The sequence below is a fragment of the Juglans microcarpa x Juglans regia genome, chromosome 5S, assembly GCF_004785595.1.
Source record: "Juglans microcarpa x Juglans regia isolate MS1-56 chromosome 5S, Jm3101_v1.0, whole genome shotgun sequence".
Classification (NCBI taxonomy): Eukaryota; Viridiplantae; Streptophyta; class Magnoliopsida; order Fagales; family Juglandaceae; genus Juglans; species Juglans microcarpa x Juglans regia.
In genome coordinates this window covers 6,992,316-7,007,370 of record NC_054603.1, presented here as the reverse complement: position 1 = coordinate 7,007,370, position 15,055 = coordinate 6,992,316, and the positions used below count along the sequence as shown (strand labels likewise).

At 35.2% G+C, this 15,055-nt stretch overlaps 2 protein-coding genes across 3 annotated transcripts; one reads left to right on the top strand and one right to left on the bottom strand.

Moving 5' to 3' along the window:
• The first annotated feature begins 332 nt into the window (after window positions 1-332).
• Window positions 333-2,596, top strand: LOC121268223 (peroxidase 42). The gene is made up of 4 exons (XM_041172383.1): window positions 333-759; window positions 854-1,042; window positions 1,517-1,682; window positions 1,867-2,596. The coding sequence occupies exons 1-4, from the start codon at window positions 526-528 to the stop codon at window positions 2,274-2,276; spliced, it is 999 nt and encodes a 332-aa protein (XP_041028317.1). The 5' UTR covers window positions 333-525; the 3' UTR covers window positions 2,277-2,596.
• Window positions 2,597-6,411: 3,815 nt separating this feature from the next.
• Window positions 6,412-10,845, bottom strand: LOC121268222 (calcium-dependent protein kinase 2-like). 2 transcript variants are annotated; one of them, XM_041172382.1, is made up of 9 exons: window positions 10,526-10,845; window positions 9,682-10,432; window positions 8,869-9,012; window positions 8,595-8,747; window positions 8,156-8,271; window positions 7,627-7,794; window positions 7,386-7,513; window positions 6,839-6,938; window positions 6,412-6,762 (listed from the first exon to the last, which is right to left on the bottom strand). In XM_041172382.1, the coding sequence occupies exons 2-9, from the start codon at window positions 10,400-10,402 to the stop codon at window positions 6,688-6,690; spliced, it is 1,605 nt and encodes a 534-aa protein (XP_041028316.1). In that variant the 5' UTR covers window positions 10,403-10,432; window positions 10,526-10,845; the 3' UTR covers window positions 6,412-6,687. The 2 variants fall into 2 exon arrangements, with proteins under 2 accessions (XP_041028316.1, XP_041028314.1); XM_041172380.1 differs by having other exon boundaries at window positions 9,682-10,845.
• Between the last annotated feature and the right edge of the window lie 4,210 nt (window positions 10,846-15,055).

Here is a 15,055-nt window from a genome sequence, read left to right as displayed (position 1 = left end):
TCTTGATCTCCACTTGTCCTAATCACAGTCGTTTTCTTGAAAGGAAAATAGCATTACTCGATTATCATATGCGTTTTGCATTTTTTTTTTTTTAAGTAAATTCCTTCTGGAACCACATATCAAGACCAGGTAAGACCGTAGGATCAAGCTATCAAGTTTGCAGTAGATCCTGATTGAATCACTGGCATTACTAAGGCGTCCTTTTTTCTTACAGATGATGAGACCAAACGAGATAAGTTAATATTAAAATTAAAAATTAAATAAAATATTATTAAAATATTTTATTTTAATATTATTTCAGTATTTTCAGCAAAAGAAGAAGTTAAAAGTTTGTCTTTTGAGCAGTAAATGCTGCAAACGCTACAAGTGTTAAAAAAAGATCAAATGCATTCATCATAATCGTAATTAATAACAGTTACAATAATGAGTCTTATGGCTTAATTTTCTGTTGAATTTATCCGTCCTTGGCTTATTTAAGAAGCAGCCATTAGAACCAAAGCACAGTCAGTCACCGAGAACTGAGAAATGGCTTCCAAAGCTCTCTTCTTCTTTGCTTTGTTGTCCTTATTAGCAGTTTCCCTCATCAGGCCTGCTTCTGCAAATAATGAGGAGGACCCAGGTCTTGTGATGCAATTTTACAAGGATTCATGCCCTCAGGCTGAAGACGTTATCCGTGAACAAGTCAGGCTCCTCTACAAGCGCCACAAGAACACTGCTTTCTCGTGGCTGAGGAACATCTTTCATGACTGTGCTGTTCAGGTAAGCTCTCGACTTTTTTCTTCTGTTTGTCATTTTGTGTAGATCGAAGATTTTCTTGTTCTTGATGAAAGCATTTCTATGGTTTGACAACTAGTCATGTGATGCTTCACTGCTGCTGGACTCAACAAGGAGAAGCTTGTCTGAGAAGGAGACAGACAGGAGCTTCGGGCTAAGGAACTTCAGGTACCTCGACACCATCAAAGAAGCTGTGGAGAGGGAGTGCCCTGGAGTGGTTTCCTGTGCAGATATCCTTGTATTGTCTGCTAGAGATGGCATTGTTGCGGTAATTTCCTTGGCCTCACAGCACTACTCCCTTTCTTTGTCACTTGCACCTTTATCCATTTGGTTTTCCAGATCCACATTTTCCCACCCATTCCCTTATTTATTCTGGGTCCAAATTTGAATATATATACATACATATTCATTTGCATTTGCATTTGACCTCAGAACCGTTCATTTCACATGCATACCATAGATTACTGGACCTCCACGAATTGTACACAAACTGATGAATTTCTTTTTACCAATTAGATTCGATAGATCAAGCGTCTGTACTACAGATGTTCAGGGTTCTAAAAAGTTCTGATCCACAAAACTGCATGCAATTCTTAGGCCGTTTAAACTATTTCCTTGTGCTTTTTCCTTTTATAGAGCTAAAGAAGCAAACTGGTTATTACATATTTATATATTCTTTTTGAGTCATAAATCTAGTACTGCTCTAGCGTGTGAAAGTAAAACTGGTTGAACTTTGGTGCAGGTGGGAGGCCCTTACATCCCTCTCAAGACTGGCAGAAGAGATGGTAGGAAGAGCAGAGCAGAAGTGCTCGAGCAGTACCTCCCAGACCACAATGAGAGTATCTCTGTTGTCCTTGAGAGATTTGGTGCCATGGGTATTGACACCCCTGGAGTGGTTGCTTTGCTAGGTATATGTATGATGCCCTTAAATAAAGCATCCATCAAATCATAAACATAAATAGTACGAATATACATAACCTATGTTATTTACAGACAAGAAAGTGTACATGCATACATTAATTCATACTAGATGAATATATCCATATCCAAAAGACTTCAAATTTTTTTGTTTGGTCTTGTTGTTTCAAACAGGAGCTCACAGTGTTGGTCGAACTCACTGTGTGAAGCTGGTGCACCGATTATACCCAGAAGTTGACCCTGCGCTCAACCCTGGCCATGTTGAGCACATGCTCTACAAGTGCCCTGATGCAATCCCAGACCCCAAGGCTGTTCAGTATGTGAGAAACGATCGTGGGACCCCAATGAAGCTAGACAATAACTATTACAGGAACATATTGGATAACAAAGGATTGTTGATAGTGGACCACCAACTTGCCACTGATAAGAGGACCAAGCCTTATGTGAAGAAAATGGCCAAGAGCCAGGACTACTTTTTCAAGGAGTTTTCCAGAGCCATCACCATTCTCTCTGAGAACAACCCTCTTACTGGCACAAAGGGTGAGATCAGAAAGCAGTGCAATGTTGCCAACAAGCTTCACTGAAAGATATACCACAAGTTAAGCTCTTCTTTCCTAGTCTGTGTGTGGGGAAGATTGAGAATTGCAGAATAATATTGGACTTTCTAGATGCGTTTGTTGCTTAATGGGCAGTGATTAGTGCAAGTGACCGGTATTAAAATTATAACCGTGTCGATCAGTACAAACACTGCTTTAATTAGTGTAGGTTTTCTCCTTTTACCTCATGTCAGGTGACGTTATGATGGGCATGGTGGATGTTGGATGTATGTGTATTTCTATGGAGGGTGGTGATGGTGTATGATGCAAGGATTGCAATGATGACAGTCATTAATGGTTCATGCGTATGCTACTTCTCTTGCAATGTCATGAACATGGAAGCACATTTTGGGTTGGAATCCAATGAAAACGAGAAAAAAACAAAAAGGAAAAGAAAAGAGGCCTTGCTTAAAGCATCAAAGTAATTACCACTAAATAAAACAGATACAAGAAAAGTAAATTGGAAACTGGAAAGATCTACTAGAAGGATAAGGAAAAAGGGGAAACAATTATTAGGATAAGATTTGCTGATATAAACGCATATTTTATTATGCATATAAATTTATGCACGCCAGCTTTGTGCCGTAGTTTTGTGGGATCACGCCACGTATTCATGGTGTAGGGACATGGCTGACATGTGTCTGCATCCAACTGCTACCTGTTAGCACAAGAACAAGAGACAAGCCATATCCTATTCAATTATTATTTTTGCGGTAGGTAGGGAGTAATACTCAAGTCTCAATCTAGTGTCGAGTGCCGGCGAAGCGATGAAGTTTGGAAGACAGGTTTTTGCCCCACACACACACAAACATACACACGTTCATTCACAGACTATGGTGCGAGAAACCAAGTCATGATTTTGCACCGGGCAGTGCTTTTTTCAGTTTCGTGGGTTTAAAATGCTTTTGCCTTTCATAAAACCATGGCAATCAGAACTGTATCGTCTGCAATTTAAGGACGGTTTGGAATGTTGACTAACTGAGGTCATTTTAGTTAGTTTAATTTTAAGCTGAGGATAATATTTAAATACATAATTTTTAAATCATTAAATTCATCTCAACTCAAGATTTCTTTACACGTAAGACTTATAATTTTTTTTAACTCAACATCTTTTTATACGCGGAGTTCACAATTTTTTTCAAACTTTTATAAATATATTTAAACTCATCTTAACATTTAAATACATTTAAACTCATTTTAAGTGAGTCTCACAAAATTTACTTAATTATCTCAACTCATTACTATTTATAAAGGATTCATCTTATTTTAATTTAGCTCAACATCCAACGGAACCGTCTTAATTTGGTGAAGACTGAGGGTCCCCAGGGTTATGAATCATGATAAGCTAAAGTCAGATGATGTTCATGAGTTTAAGCCCTCTGGCTGCACAGAATCAAATTGAGTCATGAAAATGACAAGCAGGAGATACTAATATGGATTGGGTCTCATAGATACTTCAGTAATTCCGTTTTGCATCTTTTAAGTTTGAACTCAATATTTTAGTACAACCAGGACCTCCAACAAGTCAATTGGAATTTACTCCTAAAGCAAGCTTTGAGACTGCAGTAACCCAATAACCAAGTCGAGAAGAGAATTCGGAATCAATGATTTCAACGGTTCTATACTAAACCAGGGAGTTCATATCGAAAGCATGACGGATCAGTGACTTTCTCGGATGAAACTTGCTTTTATACTGTATGAAATCATCAATTATTCCAAAAGTTTAAGCGGATGATAAGAGGAAGATTTAATTATTTATATTATATTCTTAACACTCCCTTTTTAGAATACAGAATTAAGATTCGAATTCAAAACCTCTGTATATGATATCATATGAAATCATTTGTCTTAAAAATTTAAGTTGATAAAAGAGAGAGATTTAATTATTTATATTTATCTTTTAACAATTATGGATTTATTACTCATTTGAGAAATAAAGAAATTAACACTACCAAATTCATCTTCCCCTTGAACCATGAGGCTGGGAAGATCCGGCTCTAGCTACAACTGTGTCTTAAACATTTTTTTTGCAAATCAAATTCTGCTATGTCAAGTGTAAAATGTGTTTTTTCTATACCGGCTTGCAAAGGTAATTTTCCTAAAATGTAACTGACCTTTTAACTACCTTCCAGCATTTGACAAGAATGCCAATGGTCATCCTTTTTACGTGACCCCATCATGTCCTTATTTCCTATGCAATCAAGCTGCCCACAGACTGGTAAAATGACAAACCATGGTACCATACTGTTATTATTCTATCTGCTTGTAATCATAGTTTGACATCGACACAATCAGTCCTTTTTCCCCCTTTGCCTAAAAACAACTACACGAAATTTCTTGGTACATACCTTAAATGGCCTGTCATTTTTTGTCTGGAAAATGCGCAAGCGCAAAAACAATGTATTTGCATATTCTAAAACTGAGTAATTATTAGTTTAGGTTGAGTTTGCAGACTCCCGTGATAATCAGAGAGGATACAGACTTGCTCCACAGTACACACTCAGATCCACTTTTGAGCGTCTGTCTTGACTTGTCGAGTCTCATGCCCCACTTCCCAAGATTATATATATCAAGAAAAATACGTAATTCAAACGTACATCTAATATGCTTTTGAGCCAGGCCCACCCATATGAGCAACCTTTTCTTTTTTTCAACAAAATACAGCAATCCCATCTTAATCTAATCAAAAGGGTAGCCTATATCAGAGCTTTTTTCTTTTAAGAACTAAGAAAAAGTTCTGAACATGGCACCAAATCACAGCTTTAAGTTAATGAAAATGTGCTGATAAGGTAAAAGCAATCCCGTAATGAGTACAAGGGGACACTCGATTCATTGGCTTTCAGCTTTCTAGTCTTTCAGCCATATAATATTCATCTGAACCTTGGAGCTTAAGGATTGCAAGTGGACTGTTATTCATGAAATATGGGTGGAGTGCAATGTAGATTAGATTTCTTTTATTATGTTTGAAATTTCTCCAAACATTGAAGAAAATATTCGCAAGGAGAGAGATTGAGAGATTAGTTCTTTATGCATGCTCTATGTAAGTACGAGTGTCAAGATAGATGGATCAGGACTATCTAGAGCTTTTGAAAGTGGACTAACACCATAAAAGTAAAATCATTTAGTTAAAAATGACAGCTAAGATTTTAAGAACTTCACAATGAAGTTGTTCTAGATATCGAAAAGATCCTAATATGAGACAGAAACCTTGTGAGTAGCAACCCTTTGACGATGGATTGCTGACTTCATGTTTTTGCATTATCAGAAGCAACATACTTGGAGTTGGAACAACATTTTTGTTCTTTTTTTCCTCTCCAAAGGATAAATAGTCCGATGGTGCAAAATTACACACTAGAAGTTGATATCAAATATGTTGATAATAAGCTTCAAGGGAACTCCTCGCGTACTTGGACCCCGTTTAGTTTCATAGTTGGTCTCAATCCATCTCATCCTATATCAACATCCAAACACCATTTAAACACAAACACTTTTCAATTTCAAATTTTATAACTTTTCAACTTTTTTATCTAATTATTATCTAATCATTACAATTTTCCCAAACTTTCAAACAAAACGCAAAAAACCATTCAATTTTTTCAAATCTCAGAATATATTATAACAATATTTTAACTTCATAATATTTTTATTCAATTTTTTCTTTCATTTTCCCAAATCCCATAAAACATCTTAACTCAAATCACTTCACTACTATTTACAAACTATCTCACTACTATTTATAGATTTTTCATCTCATCTCATTTGTGTAACCAAACGAGTTTATCATGGTAGACAAACAGTCAAACTAGATCAAATACCATCTGCACAACAGGTCTCACACCAAGTCTGGCTTCAGCCAAGGACTCGACCTCATTTTCAAGCTAAACCTAACCAAAGAAACAAGGCACCAGGGCCACGTACACATAGTTTACAATCTCTATCCAGACCTTCCACGTCCTAGTTTTCAAAGTCTTGTAGTTTTAATCAAGTCTCTGACCGTTTGAAGCAGATAAAGGCTCGTGTTTTTTTCCCCATTTGTAGCTGTCTTTTTTCTCCAATTTAGTTTCCATGCTTACAAAGAGAGAATTGAAGAAGAAAGTGGAAACAGTAAAGACAGGTGAGGAGATTGGAGAACAGAAAAACCGGATCTAGATATTCACAAAAAAGTACACTTGATCAACCTAAACCAATCCAAACAATAGGCTCAGAAAATTCACACTACCCATTTTAAAAATTCAATACAAAGGATCGTAAAGAAAACTCAGCAGTGGTCTACCTCATACCTACTGGTGAGATTGCCCTGAGGGCCTGAATCCTGCCCACATCAAGACATTCAAGGACAGGTCACTTGCATGATTTCAAACTCTGTTCAAAAAACATTAAACTCCCGGTGGTGGTGGAACTAGAAAAGTTTTGCAGGTTGTTGCATTCCACTTCTCATCATTGTGCAAAACTCTTCATAATTGATCCTCCCATCCTGTTGGTTGAAGTGGGTATTAGTATCCATTTGTATTCTAAATGATATCTAGACGCTTAAATTAGAAACAACTTACATTATCTGCATCCACCTCAGAAATAATTTCTCTGATGCTGCCTTCATCACCCATTCCATACTCCTTCATCGCATTCTCTAACTCGTCCCTCGTAATATACCTGTAGCATAATTTAAAGTGAAAATTAGATCTGGACCTTGCAGTTGAAGTATTGACTAAGTAGGCCTTGCAGTTCATTAGATCTGGACCTTTGTAACCTCAGAGTTGTCATTAATTGAAAATTACAAAAGTACACAATAAAAGAAAGGCCATGTATGAAACCCGCACGATGTTACCTCAGCATGTCCATTCATATAATATAGGAAGTTTAACAACACAAATAACAGATATAACTGTTAAGTAGAAAAGTTATTCAACTCTTTTTTTTTTCATAAGATTAAATTGCATCCCTTTTTCAATGACCATAGTTAAATAGATTAACTTGAAAAAAAATTATTTATTCCGGTTCAGCAAGTAAAATCTAGTAGTTGAAAATTGATTAAATGCTGGAATCCAATAAGTCCCAAACAATATGGCTAATATCAACACAAGAAGATTGTGAACTCACCCACTGCTGTCCTTATCAAAATACTGAAATGCTTTAAACAAATGCTCATCTCTTTCTAGCCTGTGTCTATGCATTGTAGCAGATATAAATTCGATATAGTCAATTGTTCCATTTCCATCAACATCAGCCTGAAATATATATCACAGACAAAAATAACCAGAATGCCAGTTGAATATGATATGCAAAGATGTAATCAACTATAGAAAGATAGAGTTCATATGGGGTCCAAGCCGTTACTTACAGCTTCCATGAGTTGCTTGACTTCAGACTCTGAGAGTCGCGACCCTGTTCGAGCCAAACCCGTCTTCAGTTCTTCGTACGTGATTGTGCCACTCTTGTCTGTGTCCATGTTTGTGAACATTGCTTTAAGACCTTTAATTTCTTCTTCAGATAGATTTTGTGCAATGACCTATGAATTTTTAGACTATTAGAAGAAAATGGAAGAAAAAAACCAGCTAGACCCATGCAACTAAAGGAAAGATTCTTAGTATCTAGTAACTATAAAGAAGCAGTTCTTTTCAGTGAGAAATTGCATGGGAGGGGCTACAAGTAAATCCTCTCCAATTAGCACACAACGACTTGCAGAGCTCCATTTCTTGAACACTTTAGATTATTCAACTGATGGAGTTTCCTTGATTTTGCTTACCATATTAGAGGTTACAATTACCTTTCTAAGAATAATTGAATCCTTAAATAATATGTTCATGGGCAACATATCACAATTCTCATTATGGAAAACAGGATCTTCTACACACAGTTTGATAATTAACCTTCAATGCAAGCTTCTTGAGCTTATTCATAGCCGTGAATTGCTTCATTCTTGAGAGAACTGCACTATCTATTGGCTTGTCTGATGCATCGCCACCTTCTCTAATCCATGGATGCTCTAACCATACAGGATACAGGGTATCAGCATGTCAATCAGAATCACAGGAGCATAACAAGGTAAGCCAGATGCATCATGGGCAATGCAACCGAATGTTGTGAATTTATATTAACAAATTAAATGATGAGTAAAAACCATGGTTCTAACACCAACAATTTTTTTTTTCACTTGTTTCTATTTAAAAAATGAAATTTCAGACGATATCTGATTTCTTATATTGTGATCTATAAATATCGCTATAGATCACAATATAATGTCTACACTCTTCTTTGATATAATTTTCAGTCGCTGACATGGAAAACAGGGGGTTTTAACTTTTATACCAAGAACTTGTCCAGAAGTTATCCGCTTTTTTGGGTCCTGAGCCAGCATCTTCCTGACTAGATCTTTTGCACTTTCTGAAATCAATGGCCATGGTTGACTTTCAAAGTCAAGTTCTCCTTGCAGTATAGCATCAAATATTCCCTTTTCAGTTTCTGCAATATTATTAGAGATAGATATCTTACTCCAAGCTGTTGATTAAAATGAATAAAAGAAACTCTAAGTTATTCTCGTGTAACGTTTAAGAAAGCTCCGTTTTTTTTTTTTTTCTTTTACCAGCCCAAAATGGAGGTACACCACTGAGAAGTATGTATAAGATCACTCCTGCACTCCAAATATCAATTTCCTTTCCATAACTACGCCGCAATACTTCAGGGGCGACATAGTAAGCACTGCCCACTAAATCACGATAAACCTTTCCTGAGAGCAGTTCAAAAAGAAGAGTCAGTCACATAGCAACGCATGAATTCTATGAATAAATGGAACAATAACATACGAAATATATGTATAGAGAAGCAGCACATATACAAATTCAGTGTATGAATGAAACATCAAAGCAAGTCCAATAAAGGGAAACAACACATGCCATAAGTATCACGATAAAATGATCGAAGATTCTAATCTCCCATACCAATATATGTCCCAAAAAAATGTTGGCCGCTAACTAGATTAACGATCATCAAATCAAAATTTGCAAGAATAAAAATTGTAATTCAGAGTTCAAATAATGCCACTCCATGAAGTCATGCAAACAGCACTATAGGGTGGGGTATCCACAATTAAAAGTTCTGTTTTTTCACATCATATAGTAATAACAAATCAAATGCCATTCTGTCCTACCAGTAAGTGTTTAGGCTTAATACTTGTTAACAGGCTTTTCCAGACCAAATTTTGCATATTTTTTGGAAAACTACGAAAATTATCTAAATAGCAATCAAAGAATAGAGCACAAACACAGTGCAAGAGTCGAACGAATTTGCTGAACATAATAACATTAACTACAAACAAAAGATTCTAATGCTGTATTCAGAACAAGAATATTGATTTAAACAAGAAAACATAAAACTCGAAAGAGGAGAAAGAAGTCACCTTCCTCAATGAAGACAGACAGCCCGAAATCAGTTGCCTTCAACATAGCCCCCTCATCCTTGGTAGACAGCAAGAAATTCTCGGGCTTAAGATCGCGATGCATCACACCCATAAAATGGCAGATGTGGACCACATTCACGATGGCGCGGCAAATCGCCGCGGCGGCCTTCTCAGAATAATGGCCCTCTGCGATGATTCTATCGAAAAGCTCACCGCCAGCACAAAGCTCCATCACAAGGTGCACGGAATACCTGTCCTCATAAGCACCCCTGAATTCCACAATATTTGGCTGCCCAGACAGATGCTGCATAAGCTGAATCTCTCTCTTGATGTCATCCTTGTCGCTCTGGGAGGCAAGCTTGCGCTTCAGTATGGATTTACAGGCGTAAGTGCGGCCAGTTGAGTTCTCGGTGCACAAATAAGTGATGCCAAATTGGCCTCTGCCCAGTTCTTTTCCAAGCGAGTAGTACTTCTTAATGTCTTCAAAGGGTTTGCCCAGAATGGTGTCTGGCTTCGGCACCGGCCTAATCTCCGGTCGTGCAGGTTTTGGTGGAGCTGGAATTGGTGGCTGCGGCTGTGGCCTTGGCTTTGGTTGAGTTTGAGTGGCAGAAACTTTCTGGATTTGCACAAAAGGTTGGGCTTGGTCGGTTTGGATGTCTGATCCATGCGCAGTGTTTACAACTGGTTTTGGAGAGTTTCTCTTGCTGCTACAGCAACCCATTTTTTCTGATCAAGATTTGGTAGTATAGTACTGAAATACAAAGCAAAAAATCAACTTGTGGGGTTGGATTTCAAAGAAAATGAGTGTGAAATTGATGAACAAGCCAGCTCAGAGACGCATTACCCAACGAATTAAAGCAAATCCCAGACTCTCGAGTACGAGTCCTTAAGAAAGAAGAAAATTTGTGCAAACATATACAATTATACAGGCCCAGAAGTCTTGTTATTTGCCTTATCGGACTTGAAGCTGAGTTTCACTCTTGAAAACCAACCAAACACGAAAATGGTCGCTTTTTTCTACTTCCTATGTTTTGGTTGGAAAATGGTATGAAATTTTGCAGATAAAAGTACATTAGAAGAGGGCGATGATTATGGAGAAACGAAAACAGAACACTGAAATTGTCGTCTCTCTCTTTGAATAATTGAGCAAAGAAATCGTCGAAACTAAATAAAGTTGTCAATCGATAAATACCAAAGAAATGGTTTTTATAAGAATATTTTTTTAGAATTCGAAAAAAAAAAAACTATAAGGGAAAGTCGAAGATATTTTATTAATTGATTGAAAAAAAAGAAGAAGATATTTTCTTAATTTTATGTATTTATGGCCGCATTAGAGACTCGTAGAGACTCCCCTTTAAATCCCACAAAAATATTTTGATAAAAATTAAAAAGGATTGTACTTAAAATGGAACATCCTTTTCATGGTAATTAAATATTTTGGTCCTAATATTCTGCAGAAATTGGAAAAATGTTTAATTAAAAATGGAGGTTTCTGAAACTACTATACATAGAGATCTATGTATGGGTAAAATTGGTATATATTTATACACATTTGCTTGATTTTAGTGAAAACAGCTCAGTTTTAAACCATGACGTTGATTATGCTTAGTCCCTCAACCCAACCATTAATTTAGATAAATATCTGGAGAGCAATAAATAGACTAATGAATTGTGATAGAGAGATAAATAAAGTGGATTTTAAAGTATTTATTTTAGAAAAATTATACTCCTCATCCTTAAAGTTACACCATATACCACACACCACACATGATTTTTTTCCCCTTAGCAGGTATGTGATATATGAATGATGAGTAAAAACATTCAATTAGTTTAGTAAAAATAAAATAAAAAATTTAAAATAAATAAAAATAAATATAGTATGTGAAATGATGAGTAACAAAACTCTTTATTTTATCTAGAACAATGTTAGGTATAGTCTTAAAGTACCTAATTCTCAAGCACTCTAAAAAGTGTGGCTCACTTGAAAAATTGATGAGGCATAGTAGCATTACTCTAAAAAGAAGTCTCAAATTTGTCTTTTTAAAAAAAAAATAGAATACATCTACTTATGACAATATAATTTTCTTTTATTAAAAATTTAATAAAACTTATAAAACTTATTTTATATATCTATATTTTTCTTAGTTTTGGTACTAAAGTTCAAACATAAATCTTAAAAAACCTTAATTTCAGTGATTGGACATGAGCAAAAACTAAAGGAAAAATTTTTATTGCAGTCTAATGTGTACCTCAGCCGCAACACACCATGTGTTGAGTTTAAAAAAAATCTCACATGAAATGTGCAGAGAGAGTGCGGCTGATGAGCAGAATATCTCAAAACTAAAACCTGTTAAAAATCCATCTTGGCCATAGTGCAAAACTTGTGGCCCAATTCCAGGAAACTAAAGACTTGAACATTATAAAAAAGACAAAAAAATTTATAATCAAAGTCATGTTTAGACAAAGTAACACTTGTATTGAAACTCGAACAAGAACTTTAAATATTATAGGGGGGATTATAAACAAAATCAGGTTATGGATGTATTAACACAGGATGTCAAGGTTCTGTTTGGATACAGAAACACTCTTAATCCATTTCATCTCATTATTACGATTTTTTTAAGTTTCCATACAAAATATAATAAATAACTCTATTTTTTCAAATCTCAAAATAATAATAATAATAATAATAATAATAATAAATAATATTACAATAAAATTTTATTCAACTTATCTAAAATCTCATCTGTGAGGGGAATAATCTCTCAAGGCTGGGCCTACGTCCAAAAATAAGACTTGGGCTAGGCCAAGCCGGCCCAGAAAGCCCAAAGAAGAGAAGCAACTGGGCAGAGTACACTGACAAGAGGATGATTATTGGCCGACAATTAGGGACATCCCTAACTCTGAATCCTGGGGCCCAGACTGGTCAGAGAGGTGGATGTGCATGATCGAGACCATGCCGCATTAATGGAACAAATGAGATCACGTTAAGAAGGGGAGCCATGTCGCATTTAATGAATCCCGAGGCTCGGCACGCCACGACATGCCTCCTGTGATGTTAGAGACAGCCGTAATCAGGTTTAATTGGTATGAGGCACGGCAGGTAAGTGGCGGGGATACCTAACCCCATACGGAACAACACGCTCACTACCCCCACCACCAAGGCCAACCAGGCAGGTATAAATACCTCCTCCCAAGTCTAGGGAAAGGATTCACACTATTGAATACTTCTATTATCTTCTTTCTTGATCGATTATTTCTCTCTTCCCCTCCTACACTGAAACTAACTTAAAGGTACCACCACCCTTGAGCCCTCCATTCTTTATTTCAACAAGAACCAGATTTGAATCTAACAGCGTGGAGTTGCCCAAGCCACAAAACACAACATCAACAATTTCATCTCATCATCCTAAATGGTTACTGATAACATAACTTTGAATACTAGGCACAGTCTGATTGTCTAACATGAAAAGGACTTTATGTCATTGTCTTTTTTTTCACTTTTTCTTTATTTTTTTGTAATAAATGTTGTCCACTATGAATGGTGTCCATACGCAGGTTTGATAACACTACCAAACAATCGTGGATAAATAAAGACAGAATATCTTTTTACTCAAAATTTTAAACTGATTGGAAGAATGTGAGATTCAAACTCAAGATCTAGATTTTAATTCTATATGAAATATCACTTGTTTCAAAAACATAAGTTAATAGAACAAATTAGATTTAATTATTTATATTATATCAAGTAATAGTTTCTTTTTATTTTTGCTTGAAGTGATTGTCTGTCTATGGCTGAGATCGAACGGTATTTCATTCAGGAAAGAGTAATATTATACAACACATTCATATCTCACTTTCTTTTCACTATATAAAATGTGGCAATAGATTAAAAGTAAAATAATAGTGTGGATGTCCATAAGAATAAACATGACTAATTAAAGAGTAGGACTGAGAATATAGCCAGCAGTCTCACCCGAAGAGCAACATGTGAAAGGATTGTTTTTCTATCAATAAAACAATTCAAAACAAACGCATTAGAAGGGTCATAATTGTCTTAAATCTATTGATTGGCCCTAAAAATCTAACATGGGGAGCAAACCATATATGAATTTATTCAAGGTTGACAATTTTTGAGACGATAGACACACAACTCGAATCTTAATAAAATTAGACTTAATGCATAAGATCTAAACTCAACTTAATATAATTAAACTCGACATACAATTTTAAAACAGATAATATTTGTCAAAATTCTTAGACCTAATACAAAATTAGTAACGAATTGAGGTTGAAATGCCTAAATTGGATTGACTCAAATTGACTCGTATATAGTCTAACAACTTATCAACATTAAACTTATGTTAGAATTTATATTGTACTGCCAAAGGCCTGTAGTTTGATTGGCATAACCCTCAATCTCCAAAATGAAAGTCTGGAGTTCAAAACCCCTATCTTCCAATAAAAAAAAAAAAAGAATTCATGTTGTACTGAAAGTTCTGTCCCTCTTAGCATAGACGTTATTGTCCTACCTATAAAGAGTATTTTTTCTTCTTTACAAGTGAGTGGAAACACTAATCCTTAGACGATATTGACAATACAATATACATCATTCCCAATCAATTAGTAAAGAGCATTCTCAATGGGTTATGTAAAATCCATAGTTTTGTAAAATTTGAAGGAAATAGCTCAATATAGCACATCCAATGGATTATATATTTTATAACTAATATTTAGTTTGCTACAGTATCATCTCGCATCTATGGAATACTATTCATACTTGTATAAATATTTAATTCATTTTCTCTCTACTTTTTCCTCTTTATTCACTTCTTTTATCTACTTTCTACTTTTTACTTTATTTGAAATGAATAAAATATATTAAAAAGTATAATATTTAAACGATATGAAAAAAAAAATAGATAAGCTGATGTATGGTATATTGTAAAAAATCAACATGTAAAATAGAAAAAATGAATTTTGATGTTGTATTTTAAAAGATAGGATGAAAAATCCAATGGGAGTGCTCTGGGACCTTTAGCTAACAATATGCTTTAAAAGCATTGGCATTGATTTGTGTATACTTTTAACTTTTTTTTTCAAGTAATATTAAGTTCAAATTCTAAATAGACAAATCTCACACGAATCTTTTGTAAAAAAAATTAATCTCACTAAAAAAGAAAAAATGTTTTTTTAATATTTTTTTATGGTGTGTTCTATTTTTTGACAAAAATACTACTCAAAGCTTATGTATTTGAGACTTGTGGAAACCATTTCGATTTTCGCTCAATTCTTTATCAATTATTCTAGATGCAGTCCCCGTTGGGGTCTTCGTGCGCATAAAATGAAACGATTCGTTTCAATTCAATTAAGA

Bases quoted from the DNA above. Each gene is read 5' to 3' on its own strand.
- LOC121268223 (XM_041172383.1), top strand. From the start codon at position 526: ATGGCTTCCAAAGCTCTCTTCTTCTTTGCTTTGTTGTCCTTATTAGCA. The intron at 760-853 runs GTAAGCTCTCGA...TTTGACAACTAG, and splicing joins TTCATGACTGTGCTGTTCAG to TCATGTGATGCTTCACTGCT. The intron at 1,043-1,516 runs GTAATTTCCTTG...ACTTTGGTGCAG, and splicing joins CTAGAGATGGCATTGTTGCG to GTGGGAGGCCCTTACATCCC.
- LOC121268222 (XM_041172380.1), bottom strand. From the start codon at position 10,402: ATGGGTTGCTGTAGCAGCAAGAGAAACTCTCCAAAACCAGTTGTAAAC. The intron at 8,272-8,594 runs GTATAAAAGTTA...CTGTATGGTTAG, and splicing joins AACTTCTGGACAAGTTCTTG to AGCATCCATGGATTAGAGAA. The intron at 6,763-6,838 runs GTAAGTTGTTTC...TTCAACCAACAG, and splicing joins CTGAGGTGGATGCAGATAAT to GATGGGAGGATCAATTATGA.